The sequence below is a fragment of the Branchiostoma lanceolatum genome, chromosome 18 (assembly GCF_035083965.1).
Source record: "Branchiostoma lanceolatum isolate klBraLanc5 chromosome 18, klBraLanc5.hap2, whole genome shotgun sequence".
Taxonomy (NCBI): domain Eukaryota; kingdom Metazoa; phylum Chordata; class Leptocardii; order Amphioxiformes; family Branchiostomatidae; genus Branchiostoma; species Branchiostoma lanceolatum.
The window spans coordinates 5,562,326-5,579,851 of record NC_089739.1 but is presented as its reverse complement, the minus strand read 5'-3'; the positions used below and the strand labels follow the sequence as shown (position 1 = coordinate 5,579,851).

The 17,526-nt window shown below is 41.0% G+C and overlaps 1 protein-coding gene across 2 annotated transcripts; it reads right to left on the bottom strand.

The window, feature by feature from the left end:
• Nucleotides 1–1,947: 1,947 nt before the first annotated feature.
• Nucleotides 1,948–16,323, bottom strand: LOC136424266 (solute carrier organic anion transporter family member 3A1-like). Of its 2 annotated transcripts, none has more exons than XM_066412799.1 (15): nucleotides 16,212–16,323; nucleotides 14,846–15,017; nucleotides 9,353–9,589; nucleotides 8,820–8,944; nucleotides 8,477–8,595; nucleotides 7,995–8,099; nucleotides 7,395–7,488; nucleotides 6,747–6,965; nucleotides 6,137–6,274; nucleotides 5,645–5,806; nucleotides 5,090–5,288; nucleotides 4,486–4,678; nucleotides 3,800–4,143; nucleotides 3,446–3,510; nucleotides 1,948–2,765 (listed from the first exon to the last, which is right to left on the bottom strand). In XM_066412799.1, the coding sequence occupies exons 1-15, from the start codon at nucleotides 16,282–16,284 to the stop codon at nucleotides 2,332–2,334; spliced, it is 2,679 nt and encodes an 892-aa protein (XP_066268896.1). In that variant the 5' UTR covers nucleotides 16,285–16,323; the 3' UTR covers nucleotides 1,948–2,331. The 2 variants fall into 2 exon arrangements, with proteins under 2 accessions (XP_066268896.1, XP_066268897.1); XM_066412800.1 differs by having other exon boundaries at nucleotides 14,852–15,017.
• Nucleotides 16,324–17,526: the final 1,203 nt, after the last annotated feature.

Sequence of the window (17,526 nt, the reverse complement as noted above, 5' to 3'; positions counted from 1 at the left end):
GTTTGCGTTTAGCACTACAGATATACATAGTCGACCCCTTGTTGCATGGTCGTGCCTTAGCATATCCTGTCAGTGATGCGATACATCTTGACATGTTCAAACCCCTCCGGGTAGCACGCTACCTGACAAAGACGGACCACTGTCCCTTTTTGTAAGACACCTGTGAAGCTTCGGGCAGTTTCCCACGAACGCGAATGGGTAAAAGGGACCGTATCGGTTACATGTGTGCTGACATTTGGCCCAAGATTGAACTGTGCTTCGGTGTGCTGTCAGGTATTCTAATAGAGGTCATTCATGAAGCACAAAGGTTTTGCCGTAAGAAGTTAGACGTAAAGTGTGCTGTATCTTATAGATTGTATGATTATCTTGTATGGAAATCCAATAAAGGTATTAAAATTGGTACAAATGACATCTTTAAAAAAGTGCTTAGAATTAATTTGTAAACCATTTCTTCAAATTGTCGATAGTTTTCTATTGGACATTGGGGAAGTGACATATAAGTAACATGGGGAGGGTAGTCTACTTGTTCGAATTCATAGCAAACTTTGCATTCAAATACTACTAGTATAGGTTAGAGACTGAGAAAGTTACTGACTTTCACTATTCTTTTGAATGAAATGGAACAGGTTGAATTGCGTCATCAAACATACTAATATTTCACGAATCGGTCAAGCTGCCAAGAAGAGTTCTCGCACCTTCATGCATATGGAAGAAGTTATTCTTACTAAGTAGCACCTTTATGTCTTTATTTACACCAAAATAGTCGGCAATCCTTTTAAGTAGTTCTCATAGTATGCACATACATGTACATGCTTGATACTCAATACATGGCGTCGACAGCAATCGCTGACTGTGAAAACACGACCACATGTCTTTTATTTGTCCAAAAACACCACCATTTTTAAAGGGCCACACTCAAAAGGTCTCACTTTAACGACAAACAAATAGGGCCTAAGCAGCCATTTGTTTTCGACACGTGCCCAAACATTTTTTGTAGTTAACGATTATCAACCGATAGGATGTCGACCTGTATTTTTCGGGCAAACGAAACATTGGTGGTCGTTTTTACCTGTTGCCAATGCTAACCTTACATACATTAAGTTAAAACGTGTGTTTCCATGCTAATTACATGTTTCTGAAACCACTTCAAAGGACTGACACTTCCTTTGATTTAAGCGAATACATGTGTACGGTACATGTTACCACTTAAAAGGGCTGGTACTTCTTTTGATTTCACCGAATGCATGTATACGGCACATGTTACCACTTAAAAGGACTGGCACTTCTTTTTATTTAACCGAATGCATGTATACAGTACATGCTACAACTTGAAATGTCTGGCACTTTTTTTCATTTAACTGAATGCATGTATACGGTACATGTTACCACTTAAAAGGACTGTCACTTTTTTTAAATTAAACCGAATGCATAAACACGAAGTTTTCATCTTCCTTTACAATAGGCTGCATTCATATCGTTCCATATCTTTGAACGTACATGCAGAAATTATACCACTTACAGAAGTGAATTTTATTGATTTTATTACACCAAAGATGGAAGTTTGACAAAACAATGGTTTTGTATAGACCAAAAACCTACTTGCATAGCATAAGAAGACATATTGTATAATAATATAGAAGTTAAAATATCATAGGTCCAAGCGTCTGTAATATTTATACGTAATTGCTGGTATAGACTTTGCTGTATACACTGTTAAAAATAAAGATACAATTTTACTTACATGACGTTCATCTATTACGTAAGATGACATCTCAACCTAGATTCCTTTTTGCACAGTATGACAAATATTGTATAAAGAAAGTATAGATACATTTTTTACCAATTTTCTCCTCATTACGAACCAATTATATTTATACCCTGTTATAAAATCTTGATTACACCATATTCATATTGAACACTTTTCTCTGTATTCTGAAATAACTTGATGAACTTGCTAAAAGGTATTTCTACTGGCCCTTAATCAGGCTGCTTAAGCTAGAATCTGAACTTAAACAATTTTCAGCTTCCATGGCTGTTTTCGGCAATGCTTAAAATGCAAACAAACTACCTCGACTCAGATGTGTTTAGAGCACAAAAATACATTCTTCCAATATTTCTTCAAAAGGGGTAGGTCTTACTTTAAGACTTTTAGGTTCAATCCAGATGAAAATTCTACTAGTCCTTTTCATAGAAACAAATAGCAACCGGGAAATAAACATTGCCCTCATGCTACCCCTCCTACTTTCGTACATGTCCAACAAACGGGTCAAATTGTAAACGTTTGACGTCATTAGGCCCCGAAGACAAAAAAGGCCCACCGTATGAGTCTACTCAGATTTGGGAGTCTCCATGTTTCTTCCACAATCCCGCACGCATGTCTTCAGTATCCCTCGGTATCATGGGCTTGTTGGTGTCAGCAATCACGTCAAGGGAATGCCGGGAAGAGGCGAGGGAATGCCGGGAAGCCCGCAGGGAATGATGGGATGCGGTGAGCGACCCCATGGACACGGCAAGCTCCCCCAAGGTGGCGCCATCTTTCTTAGCTTCCCCAGCTTCCCTTTCTTCTTGCTTCTTGAAGCGGTAGGCAGCGCAGAGGACCAAGGTCAAGCTGAGCAGACGAAGAACCAGCTGTCCACCGATGAAGACGTACCGGTTCATGGCGAGATCGTACAGGAGGCACGCTCCACGTTTGCCGCACATGGAGGACCATAGGGTACAGGTCGAGTCGATCATGGCGCCGAAATACACAGGGCTCGGGATGAAACCTGCGACAAAATGTGTCCAATCCATCAAATTATCACTGTATGATATCACTGCCATAGAACATAATAAATTTAACGCACACATCAAATCAAATGGGGTATGGAATTTCCCGAGCAGCCTTCGTAACCCCTGCTTCTCCTAATGGGTCAGTGAAGTCATGCTTGTCTTGAGCATTGATGTTTCTGGCCTAGGGTGAAGAGATGCTGCTACAGTAACAATTGAGCCGCCTTTCTTCGTAAATCGATGGCAACATCAGGCTCTGATGAATTGATTTAAAAAAATTAAAACAAATATCCTTGACAGAGCCTTTGGGGCCCCGGGGACAAAGGTGAGCGAAATAGAGGTTTGAAAATGAAAAGGGGTTTACGTGCTTTAATTTTAAGGACAGTTGTTTTTTTGCTGAGGAAAAAGTACCTGATGAGGACAGCAGTAGTTCCAGAAAGTTTTTAATTATTCTCCTATGCATGTGACAAACAGTCTCGAATAATTTAAACTATCACTGTATGATATTATGATACTCTGTTTCATTTCAACAACAATGTTGTTATACAAAACTAGGACCATGTAGATTTTAAAATGTAGCATAATATTGGATGTATATATATACCTTAATGTCATTGTATTTATCATTGTTATATGTGTTCTTTGTATTTGCAACTTTGTATTTTACCAGTCTACTTACCGAGAAGCCTTAACATCAGCTGTTGGACACCGAAGCCGAAGGACTTAGTTTCAGGCGTCAGGGCTCTGTAAGAGGTAAACAATATAAGAGATTGTTACTTTAAGCAAAATAACTCTGTGTGTGAGGGGTATCATGTGCACGCATGTGTGTGTGTGCGTGTGTGTACATGAGGGGGTATCATTTGAGTAATACATACTATGATCAGAAATAGATCTTACTTTACTTTACTTTACTTTACTTTACTTTACTTTACTTTACATCTTCTATCATGTGCCTTAAAGACCAAAGTAGGGGATACAATAGTATATTCCCCAATCTAACCTTTGAACATGTCTTACTGCTTTTGCTACTCACCGAAGTGTCCCTATGATGACTGGAATGAAGCCGAAGGATCTCGACAAGGCCGCTACAAAATAGATGCCGACAAAGACAGGCCACTTGTCACAAGGTGGTCGACATGGCTTCGATATCGCGAAGTTCTGGGCTCCTCCATTCGTCTCGTCCTCCATTGCATCCGTTGCTTGTGAAGGATACGCGGTAGAGGCTATGTTGTCTGGTGTTGTTGCTGGGTTGGACGCTGTAGTCGTTGAGTCGTTGGCATCTCTTTTCTGTCTACCCGGGATAGCGGTGGCCACGTATCCACCTGCTCCCGGCATGCCTGGCGTACGCGTCCACATGCATCCGCAGTTCGAAAAATTCTGCAACAATGAAATGAAATAGAAAAATGCCTGTGACTTGTTGACATCTTCATGAATTCGGGAAAGATACGTTTGCATTAGTTAGTTCATATTATCGATCAGGGCGTGTGAGTATGTCGTAAGAAAGTGGACTACGGGTGAAGGTGCATTTCAGATGAGATGAGTGAGAACAGTCTATACAAATTATTTCACTTAATGTCATTACTCCCTACCACCCATGGAGTCATTGGTCTGCATCTTTTCAAGCCCCAAAGATGTGAAGCTGACCCCACCTCTAAGATATTAAAGAATATGCGGTAGAAAGGCACATAGTATCTTAATGTTTAGCCATTGGCATCTTACCGAGAAGCTGAATTTTCCCGGCCCCCTGATGATCTGTTCCTCGGTGCATCCTGCGTGGCAGCCCGAGAAGTATGTGACACCGTCCGGTCCACACACAGGCTTGTACTTGTCCAGCGGACAGTTGCAGGCAGAATTGCAAGATGAGATCAAGCCTATGCCTTGTAGCGTCGTTGCCTCGCTTGGATTATTCGGGCTACAAGAAAGGACATCCAAAATAAGCAAACATCATTTTGAATATTGTCAGGCTAATAAGGACTATGTTACAAAATTGCTTCAAGTTGATCCTATAACATCTACGTTTAAAGCTTATCTTCTGGTATAGGATTATCATCTTCACCCTGGCCTGGTTAACGAATAAAATGTGCACAGGTGTCATTTAAAAGACACAAAAAGCTTTTGATGGCCCATTTTGAAAGCTAGTTCTCGCGAGAATATACGCTGTTGGGATCGCGCGAGAGTTGAATGCGAGAGGATCATGGGATTTGTGTACGATTTGATAGAATTTAACCTTCTCCATGCTGCCTAACTCTTTAACATATTGAAAATGGCTACTTCAGTGTGCTTAAGGTATTAGAAAGTTACCTTTGGCAAGAACAGAACTTACTTGTATCCATACGGGACAGTCACGCCCGCCATTGGAGACTGAGGGCAGTTGATAAACATGAGGGGCACTGTGCAGCAGGAGGAGGTGATGATTGACAGGGCGGATAAGTACATGCAGCCCTTGGGGGACAGTTTCAGCTTCTTGATGACGATTCCAGATCCGAGAATCCCGAAAACCGAGGATGGTAGGGATATCATACCTGGAAGTTTAACAGAAAAAATGCAAATGATGACGATACCGTAATCGAATTAGATGGGTAAACCGTATGTAATTCATGCGGGAGATTTTATTCTATATACCTTTTCCTGTGCATTGAGTGCTTAATATAAGGTTGCATGCTATTCCGTCTACAATGTAATATAGGTTGAACAGGTATGCCCAAGTCCAGCGCAACTTTAATACGAGTGTGTGAGAATATTACTTCTTGAACAAACAGCATTTAATGTTAAGAAATATACGAGTTTTGTAGATAAAATGATGTTCTTTGTTATTTGGAAGAAGGACAGAGAATAAGGGAATAGCAGAAGCATCTACTGCAATAGCGAGACGCCTCACCTAGAAGAAAGTTGGCCTTGGACTTGGGGATGCCGAACTGCATTTCCAGGTACTTGGGCATGAAGGAGAAGGCGCCGATGGTGGACACGGCACAGACGGCCGTCAACGCCAGCAATATGAAGGTCCAGTTGGTCAGGATCGTCTTCAGGCTCTTGACCATCTCTTCAATGAATGAACGATGGAAGAAATGAATGAATGAATAAATGGACGAATGACTTACGGGATGCGTTTTTGCCTCAAAAAGTTACCTACTGGTTGTTGGACGCTGAAGCTTAGTCCACAAATAACCGTTGTATTTTCAACAAGGAACATAACAGGCGAAACACATTTAACCTACTGTATAATACTGTATAGCCTAAACAATCTAACACAAGACATCACAACCACGTGATACATCACGGTGCAATCACGTAATACATCACCGCACAATCACGTGATGCATCATGATGCAGCCACGTGATCCATCATGACATGTTCACGTGATGTACCTACCTTTGATTTGTTCCAAGAGCCCCCTGGCGGGATCCAGAAGCGGCTTGCGACCGCTGTCCATCCCCATTCCCGGCATGAAGCTCTTCTTCTTAGCATTCAAAACTTGAGTCTCGTCTTCCTCTGGTGGCGCCTCCAATTCTGTAAGGAGAAGTTGTCTTAGAATTAATAATCATTTCACTTAAAACAGAGGACTTCTTAATTGTTTTTAAAAAGGAATGGAAAAATACGTAACGGTAAACATCTCTTTTCATGTAATTGAAAATCTTACACGCGTGCAGCTTTTCAAATTTTCATCAGTGAATGTCAATTGCAAAACTAGAGCTCAGCATTTGCGCTGTAAAGTAAACTCATGCTACTGCCAGTCAGTCTTAGAGACTGGGGACAGCTGCTGAACATAGGACCTGCTAACTTCGCATGGTACAAATTCAGGTACAAATCAAATCCAAGCTCTCATGCTACTCAACATACGCATGCTACTGAACATACTCATATGATACTCATGCTACTCAACATCAAATTCCAGTTCTCATACTACTTAATAAACGCATGCTACCCAACATACATACACAGATGATATGGTACATGGTAAAACTACAATTGGCATCCTTACTGTAAGGGAAGAAGAACAATGGCAGCGCCGCAAAGATGAGGAGTGCTCCTCCGAGAAAGTACCCCAGCCACCACGCTCCCACCCACAGCGGGTTGTCTTGACTCAGGCCGAAGGTTCGGGGATCGATGTTCTTGTCGAAGTCCACGTAAAACTGAACGGTGTAGGCGCTCAGGATGAAGCCGAGGGGTGGGCCGAGGCCGAACACGATGTACGAAGTCCCTGGGAAAATAGAATAGGAAATGCAGATTTAAACCTATTCCTTAGTTGAAGTTGTATCGTGTTGGTGTAATGGTAAGAGTGATTGGCCCAGAACCCAAGGTTCAAATCCACTGAGATGCCACCGATGTTGTGCCCTTTGGAAATTGTGCTTTACACGACTTTTCTCACTACGCCTAGGTGTAAGTAAGAATGGGTACCTGACTTTGGTTGGGGAGATGGAGGTAAAATGTGGTGATGGAGGTAAAATGTGGTGAAAGGAGAGGGTTGGCCGCCTTTCAATACTGTCTTCGACACAGTGGCTAACAACCAACTGCTCCTAATGCCTCAAAGGCTATTGACCTACCTTAAGTTTATCTTTACCTTTTATCTTAGTAGAAGAAGTTCTAAGAAATGTGCAATAGGCTGCTTTCACGATGGAAACATATTTACCGATATACAGTGGCGCACTGCTTTTCATCACGTGATCATCAATGTACGTCGTTCCCAGGGCCATGATGGGCGTGGAGCCAACCCCCATGATTATCTGAAAGAAAACGCAGGTATTTATTTGGGAGACGAAGGAAGAAAACAGTGAAGAAAGACCAATTCTAGGGAATTTCAATAGACAAAATAGGCAGTTCGCTCGAAATGTGACCTATGAGAATACTACCTGTAGTATCTGTGAGCCTTTTTTCGGGCTTATGATACAATTTTTGCCACCAGCCCGTAACAATCAGCCAGACAATAGTATCTGTACGATCTTCTTATTGAAGTGTGACACATAGTCACTCACAGACACGTCCTGCTTCTACAAGTTTACTCTACGTTCTGCCAAGTGTTGCGTTTCTCGAGAACTTTAACAGAACACTTGCTGTAGACGTGATGGCATGCACTAGACATCCGCCTGGGTGAGTATGCTAAAGGTCACTACACTACCTCCATCAGAGACTTTGGCGATTCAAAACAACAAACCAGTGCATCATACACTGAAAAGAATCAGCCTCTGTGTATGATTAGCAATAAACATGTATCTATAATGTAACCACTTACCTGTGCAAACACCAAAAGTGCGTACCAGCCCCCCTTGTTTGATGACGCGGTTGCTTCGTTGGCGTTACAACGGTCGTCCATGGTTTGATTGGCAAGACATACATCCTACATGAAACAAAAATTGTAACTCAAACACTTTTTTAGTGCTGACACAACGATCATTGGTTGACTCTCATATAACGGTTTCTTGTTACGAGTCAGGGGTGCATTCCATTGCTTGATTATTTCTGCTTATTTATGTGTACATCAAGTGATTGATATAATTTCTCGTCAGACATCGCTGTATAGTTACATTTAGGTGTGTCTTTACGCGAAAGTTTAAAATCCATACGTTGCAGTGGATTCAATGTACGGTGGAGTCTGTATTCCCCAAAAAATAGAGTCGTCGCCGGCATTTTTGAATGTGCAGTGCATTTTGGGAAATTGCAACCAAGATTGCGGCATTCGTGACGTCAGGACTTTAAACTTGGTGATGTCCTTACCAGTGATTTCATCTGAGTGGCGTTCTGCACGCTTTCTGTGTCCACCTCGTACGCGGGAGTGACGAAGTGTGGCATCCCAGACAGGAAACTGCCGACAGCCACACAGAGAACACCTATGCCTGATTTCAAGAAAAACATATTAAGCTCAACTACATACAGGAAACGTATGCAAAGCAACTAATCGTACATTTACATACTAGTCAACTGCATGCATTTTGCTCGCTGACGTCACTGGCATACATCAACAATTCACTGATCTATACGAAACTACATTCCCTCTTGTGCACTAGGAGAAGTTAATGATTTACGATAATGTATTGCTGGACACAAAAGTTGTCATTACCAATGAGCCTTGGCCTGTTCACACCCATTCTCCCGCCGTAGTACGTCACAAACAGGACCGTGAGAGTACTGCCGATATCAGCAGCGCTGGCGATCGTACCTAGGTCCTTACTCTGTAATCCAAACCTGCAATAGAGCAGACAAAACGTTTACTCAACCACCGTTCGGCCTTAAGAAACTTAGCCCCGCAGTTAAAGGCCTTGTGTGTACTACATTGAGTTCAAGGTGGCTTAGATAAAACTAAAATCCTTCAAACACATATCAGTGAAGGACGGTGCCCATCTCCGTTGGCCACACAGTTGTGCAAACTCTACAGTAGTGGGCTAAGTCATGGTGTGTGTTCAGCTACCACACTCTGCGTCTTATGAGTGCTGAGCAGAAAACGCAAAAGGGTATTAAGTACGTGTAATATTTTGGTAGGACCCTGCCGCGAATTTAACCAAACGATCTCTTGAATACAATGTAAGTACTCTACCCACTACTGCAAGGGTTTGTCTTTAACAGTGAGCGACCTTGAATATTCTGATTCCTTACCTCTTCTCCAAGCTTGTGAGGATCCCAAGCAGATACGCGCTGATGAGAATGTTGGAAAAGATAGCGATGCACCAGGAGGCCACGAACACCTTGGAGTTGGCCAGACGGGCGGCCCACCGAGGCTTGCAGGGGCCGACCCCGCACTGGATCTCTTCATCCTCGACCTTGATGCCCGGATGATGGGAGGAAGGCGGCCCGGAGCCGTTCGCATTCCCGTTCGCCATGTCTGCTGCGAGCCTATCAAAAACAAAAAGATAAGATGTTGAAATGTGAGGCACACATAGGACAGTAATTTTTCCTTGCTGTTTCAGTAGCAGGGTATATTTTTACAGGGAGGGGTTGCTAGATCTCCTCATTTAACGTGCTCGAGACTCCTCGAACACGGGATCCCTATGTTACCTCCCCTACGACGGGTACATACAGGGCTGTGAGACTATCAAATACAAAATAGCAAGATGTCAAAATATACCGAAAGATCGCAGCACAGTTTCACACTACAGTCAATGAAGTCATCCAGCAAAGCACATCGAAGAACCTTCCGTTATATAAATGTGTGTGTGTATATGTACTCTGAGACCCCTGGTGGCACAAAGGGTAGCAGGTTTATTAATGTTTCAGCAGAAGGTATACTTTTACAGGCAGTAGTTACTAGCTCTTCCCCTTTTAAGTGCTCAAGACACCTCCTTGAACAGGGACCCCTTCCGATGGCTGGTGCAGCCCCAACCAAGATGCCTTTCCCAGTTATCAACTAATTGGAACCAGGAGCTCACCTGTGAGATTGCTATTTTTTGGCGTTAAAACTTATTGTAAGGTTGAATACTGAAAATGTATTCGCTCCAAGAGAATGTATAGTTTTCCGGACACTTACCACTTGTTTTAGTACACATAGTGACATAGCCAGCAGCCATGTTTTCTGCTTGGACTGTCTAAAACAAGCTGCAAGTCGTAAATATTCTTAAGTACTGAGGGACTCCCTCATGCGTGGGTAAAAAATTATGACCATAGCATGTCCAGAACACGAGATATAGATATCAAAGCCAAAAGTTCAGTTGCAATATCATAGCAAGCTGCTAGGGTGCCCAAAGTCACATCATTTTTAGGTCTAATAGATACCTGCCCACATACGAAGTAGAAAGACAACCCATCCAGCTTTCTTGAGTTATCGTATTCACACACAGACACACACGAACGCTGGCGAAAACATAACTTTCTAGGCGAAGGTAATAATTATATAAGATACTAGCATTTGAAACTATTCTTTCCCTGTTTGTATAGACTGCAACTACGTGATAAGACCAACGATTCCTTACTGTCTTGCAATGGTGTTGTCTTAATCACCAGACCATAAAGACGCCAACATTTTTCAGACTCACACCCGGGGCTTCATCTTTATCTGGCCTTTTTATCAGAACAACGCGTTGGTTAAGGTATCGTGTCTTGGCATATCTGTCAGTTGCGATAACCCTAACCACTTTCAAATATTCAATTTCAAAATACGTCCTTGGTTATGTTCTTTTTTTTCAGACAGCATCCGCTGTCTTGCTTTCTAAAACGTCTGGCCGTTTCAAAATTTATCAAGTTGCTTGAAATGAGTAACTGTTATTTGGCGTATATCTGATGTCTAACCTTCATCGACGTATCTATTGAGTTTAAAGAAAGAGGGCTTGGCGTCAGATTTTTTTGGCAGGAACAATTTACGTCAACAATTCGAATCTAAAATCTGCAAAGAAACTCAGAGAACTACGGCAGCTTGCAGGAAAAAAGACACAGTGGAAAGAAATGAAGAAAGACTGAATGCAGCCAGTTGTTTTTAAATTTACCTGAGCTGCAAAATACAGTGGATCATCATCATTCGAATCTATCGGATATGTTTAAGGGGGCGGGGCCTTTATACATGTAGACCACAACAAAAGGCGTGAACATAATCTGTTTGACTTTAGTAATTAGGATTAAGACACAGAGATGAGACAGATAAACAAAGATAAGACATGCATGTAAGACAGATATAAGGCATAGATATAAGACAGAGATAAGACATGCATATAAGACAGAGATAAGACAGAGATATAAGACAGATATAAGACATAGATATAAGACAGAGATAAGACATAGATATAAGACATAGATAAGACATAGATATAAGACATAGATATATATATAAGACATGCATATAAGACAGAGATAAGACAGAGATATAAGACAAAGATAAGACAAAGATATAAGACAGAGATAAAACAGGTATAAGACAGAGATATAAGACATGTATAAGACAGGTATAAGACAGACATAAGCCACATATAAACGGGAAAGGGTACAGAGCTAGCTAATAGATTCTGTACGAACAACTATGACGTGGGTAATAGTGTCACCAAAATAAAAACTGATCTACTTTGGAGGCCACTCAAAGACTGAGCTTAACTGTTCATATTTTGTGTAAATAAATAAACAACAAACAAATAGATAAAGTTATGCTTATGAAACTCTAATAAATTATCTTATATAAAAAGTGTTACGTAAGGAAAAGTATTAGAGTTATGTAAGAGTTATGAAAGGACCTTTAAAGATGTTACACAAGGAGGAAACGTTCTTTCCCACGCGTGTTAACTGACCTGGAACACTGTTTCTCCAGGCGATATGTCACTCATTGTTCCCCTATGATTATAAATAGATCTTATCACCATAGACATTTTCCAGGTAGTAATTAGCATACACTGCCAAAGGGCATTCCTACAAATCTAAGAATGACAGACCATGATTGGATAGTTTCACATGATACCATTGTGTAAGTACTAGTGCCCAGTCACAAACATTGTACGATCTACGTACAAATATAGTGACATTCCTCTCCTATTATCACTTGATGCCATGAAGAGAGCAGATATTGTGTAGCACACACGTGAGGATAGGGCTACAATCTTTGGCAAATGAGGATATCTTTATAAATGCGTCGTAAAAATCTGCTTTGGCTTTTAATGGAAAAGGTTGCCTAACATGCTTGCCGGCGGTTGGTTCTGCCACAGCTGGCTTGGAAATTCTATTGCGTCAAAATCGTACGACGGTCCACAACAAATGTGAACACGTCGTAAGTAAACGTAGGCTTCCCATAAGACCAACTAACGAACTGTGTGTGTAATACAGTCAGGCATGTACTAGTGACCACCTCTGCATACAAAAAATCCTGTCTATAGTGACCACCTGTCTACTGTGACCGTCTCCTGCAAGATTGGACACTTAAGATACGTTATACTCTATTGCTATTTCTTCTTCTTCTTCTTCTTCTTCTTCTTCTGGATACTTGACAAAGATTTGAGACAACATTCTAAGAATTTTTTTAAGTATTGTTACAATCAGTATTTCAGTTCAGCTGTGAAATAGAACATACAATAACCCCAGGCATAACACGTGTTTAGCCATGTTATTTGTCCTATTGACACCCTTTAAATAAGATAAGGTGCTAAAGATGCCTCCCCCCATTGAGACATTATAATCAAAAACAGATTGTAAATTCTCCTAATCTTATCGTCATTTCATGAGGGAAACACGAAAAAATATATATCTTACTGTGTCTGTACCTGTATATCAAAACATTCCTTGTTTGAGTGAGAATACCAATTAGATGACGGACTCATTAGATGGCTGGACTAGAATGGAATACAAGTACTCTTTGGTACAACTTTTTTAAAGTATTATTATTTATTATTCTTAAGTATGTATATGCGGCTACGGCTAGAATTCGGCAGAAATAAGGTGAATAATTAAGAGAAGTTTATTGCAAGTTCATGCCCGTGGGCTAATTGCAAATACATGATAAAAACATAGGAAAAACATACATGCGTCAGTAAACTGTGTCTGACTTTACTGTAACAATAGGTTACTGGTACTATATACATTTGTTGGCTATATCTAAATTAGCTGGGTTTGACTTCTTTTTTGGAAGCAGTGGAAGACGAAAAGTCCCACTTTTTCTAGTATTTGTGGGTTCTGTGATTTCAAGAGAAAGGTAGCTTTTTGTTCATCCGTGAATGTGCAAAAGTAGGGATATTTCGTGATAACTTGTTTAAATGATTCGGTTCTTTCGTCACTGTTAAATATACACTTGGAAATAATGGGCCAGGAGAAAGAGCCAGTGGTAAGGGTAACATAACTACACGGGCAAATGAAACCCTATGGTGGCAAAACTCCCCTGGCAAACTATCCTTATAGCAAGCAGTCTAGAGACTAGTCAGAGACCATGTAAGTTGTCTTTTTCACCAGACGGCGATTGCTGAGGGACCATACAGCTACCAGAATTGGAATTGTGTCACCCTTGATTTCATGATTGGAATATGACGCAAAATGTAAAAGTATGACTTGTAAGTGAAAAAAGACCGTTCTTTATCTGTGAAATTATAAACGAAATTTGTTGAGCAACCTGTCGAATGGTTGGTCACTAGCAAACAGTATTATCATAGCGTTAATAATGTAGAATAACACAAGGGTAAGGAAAGCCACAGGTCACAATCTGAATCTATCAGATACGACGATCAAGGGGGCGGGTCTTTGTAGACAACAAGAATGAATCGTGAACACAATCCGCTTGACATTATATGGATCGTTTAAATAGGATAACGAAACTAAGGAAAGACGGTGACACGGGGATTAGCAAAAGCCGCTTCTACTGTCATTTAAGGCAGCTGCTAAATTAGAAAAGTTGATCTAATCATTTACACCACCAACCAACGTCTGTTAAGTCAACAAAGGATGCAGCCCCACCCAAGGTCATTTGAAATAGGCCAAGAGTGTCACGAAAACAACTTAGGTGTTTACTAGTACTATGCAGACATACGTGAACTGTTTCCTATACTAAAGAAAATGATACTAGTAGTATGTACAATTCGTATTTCAACAGTTAATACATGTTTAACAGCATTTTAATCCATTGGGAGTTAAGAAGGCATAGTCACGAGAATCCATTAATGTCACATCACTACACAAAAACACAAACATTGTCAGACGAAGAAAGAGCTTCCAAATCTCGATTGAAAAAAATCGCTAACTAGCGTTCTTCAACAAAAATGTTTTCGCTTCAAGGTTTTCGAAAAGATCTACTTTCGAGTATTAAAACACAGCTCCGAATCGAGAGTCCCACAAATAAGCATCCCAGTTACAACATATAAGAACGAACCCACACATAGAGTAGAACTAGACTTAATTGTGAAGCACTAATACATATATAGGTCACTAAGGTTGACTGTGGCAGACTTAAGTACAAGATGAGACATTCTGTGAGTTCAAAGTTTAGTATTACCTGGCTGCACTCTCTGTCAACACGCTCAACGAAGCCAAAAATTCGACATAACAACTGCGGAGTCAAACGCTTTTTTTAAATCAACGTATGCACAAAATTTGTCTCGAAGCCCTTGAAAACGTGCTACTCCTTCGGAGAGGGTAGAAAAGGTGTGTGAGACAAGATAAGAGTGTGCGTTGACGAGAAGAAAGAAGACAACTGCTCACCGGTACCTTGATGTGTCCGCCTTGCGTGGTTTTCCGACAGACGAGTCTCGCGAAATGCTAACTGAACCCCAAAGTTCAACCTGCTCGTCCGGCTGATTAGCATATCTTATGACGTCACAAACATTTTGAATATTCCGGTTGAATGGTTTCTCACTGGCTCGAACCGTCTGGTCTAGGGAAGGTGATTTGAAATGCCCATAAACTATCATGACACAGCACAATATAGTATATTACATTCTAACAGACTAACATATCATATGTATCATTAATGCAAGGTTCAACTTTTTAACCAACTTAAGCTCATTTACCAAAATTGTCTGCACTTTTTTTCATGCTTCTTTTGTATTACTGGCATCATAATTTTTGCAGAAAAATGTGAGCGTAGAAATATGAATCGATTTTTAGTAAAAATCAGATCAGATATAATTTGAAAAGAAGATATTAGGCTACAGACTTTATTAAATTTGGTCCTTGAAGTTTGATCCTTGCTTGTAGGAAGATTGCAGACAAAGTCTCAAATTGTTATCTTCTCTACTGTCATGCACCACACAAACGCAATCTACCGTGTCAATAAAGCTCTTTTGTTAGCACAATTAGAATTAGCGCCCGCCATTTAAGATAGATAAAGGGCGGTATAAGACGATACCTCGCGCTTGTGCACGAAAGTACGTCAGATATGGTGGAAGACGAAACACATGTTATCTCAAACTGCCCCGTCTACGATCGCGAAAGAAAAGAGCACTCAAAATGAAGAGGCCATTTAATTCCATCCTAATTTTTACACATTTGGAGACAAAATGAGTTAGAGTTTAGAGTAAACATTTCGACTTTCGGTATATGTTATATACGTGTAGTTGTTTTACATTGCTTTTACAGTGTTCATCTTTTCCGAATTACTTGCAATCAGCCAGCCTTTGTGTAAGAATTTGTTATCATTATTATTGTTTTAAATACAATCACTCACGTATAAATTGATAGCAAAGCTACAGTACAGAAATGAAAAATCTATCAATTGTTTTGTAATTAATGTGGAAGAAAACAAATTTAAAAGGTAGCTTAAATGGCCCACAAAAGTACTACTTGACCGCACGGACTTTCGGGCAGTGTGACCTAGCCTCCTTTGCAGACTGCCCGCGTTTATATTTTTTTTTTTTGGGGGGGGGGGGATCGCTGGTTCTCGATTTCCAACGTGGGCTGAGGTTCTCTAATGCTGGGCCCGGCGAAACTGACTCCCCCGGCATAGGAAACCTAAGCCCATGTTGAAAACCGCGAATCGGCCCCCGCCCCAAAGGCCCTCCAAGAAGTCTGTGAAGGAGGCTCTTTATGACCTCTCTCTGACACTACTGCGAATAGTTGTGTAACTCACGTCCTGCCTCACACGACGGTGTTACAGAACAACACTGGAGTTCTTTGTTTATCACAGAAATGTGCAGTGTCATCTCGTGTTGGCACCTGGCACTATTATCACTTTACCCTCGAGCGTGGCACAACCAATGGTTAACCTGGTGGAATGATGCGTGAATTGCTTGGTTGTCCGTACGGACATTGATCCTCTCTTAAACTGTTTTAACCTCACAGGTTTTGCCAGGCTGATGAAATCTCTGTATATGTCTACAAATTGATGTGGTGATGGTGATGATGATGATGATGATGATGATGATGATGATGATGATGATGATGATGATGATGATGATGATGATGATGATGATGATGATGATGATGATGGTGATGATGATTTATGAATAGGCGTTTCACTGACGATATGCACATTCTAAGCTTAGAAAATATTGACGTCTAGCATTATCGCTGAATACGCTTAAGTGTCTTTACCTTTACATAATTCTTGTGACAGGTGGTTCCTGTTATACTCGAATCATGTAGCTTGCTGAAAGAAGAGCGTGATTTGCAGGATAACCTTGCAATCAAGTGTCACTGCCCTTACGGTCACTTTTATTTTAAGGGTGTACGCGCAAGGTTCAAGGACGGACAGTTCACGTTGCGTAAAGATGGTACAGACTTGTATGACTAAACGTTTATAAGGTCAAAAGATATCCATACAGGTCGGAAGATGGTCTGCGAGGCTGCATGCCAGTCTTAGAAAGTCGTCTATCTGCCTGTTGTCTGTGCGTTTATCTGTCTGTTGTCTGTCTGTCTGTCTGTCTAAGGATAATACAACTCGAGAGGTTGTGAATGGATCTTGATTATATTTGTTATGTTGGTGGGGGCTAAAAGGCAGAAACGGCTAGATTTTGGGTCCCCCTAGCGGCTTTCTATGATACTGCAGTGGAACTTGCGGTTTTGGTATCTTGTGTTCTGAACAAGCTATGATCAGGATCTTTGATTGGTGTATAGCTTTTGTGGTCGGAAAGATGTGCCGTAACTTTGGGCTATCTAACTGCAGGGGGCGTTTTAGTTGCAGAGTTTGAAACAGGATAAGTCAAAAGGATATATACGAGCCGTGTAGACCATACGGTTGTTGATCTATGTTTGACCTCATGGTTATATCACATAGTCTGTGGATGTACAGATGCGCACGTGTACTGTACAATGGTTACCTGTCCTGCATGCCTTCCAGCCAAACGCTTCTAACTCTAGCAGAACGGCCTTTTGAACTGTGCCGTGTGTACATGCTGGAGAGAGTCAGGCACGCATATATCAGATGTTGGCTAAGAAGGCACTTA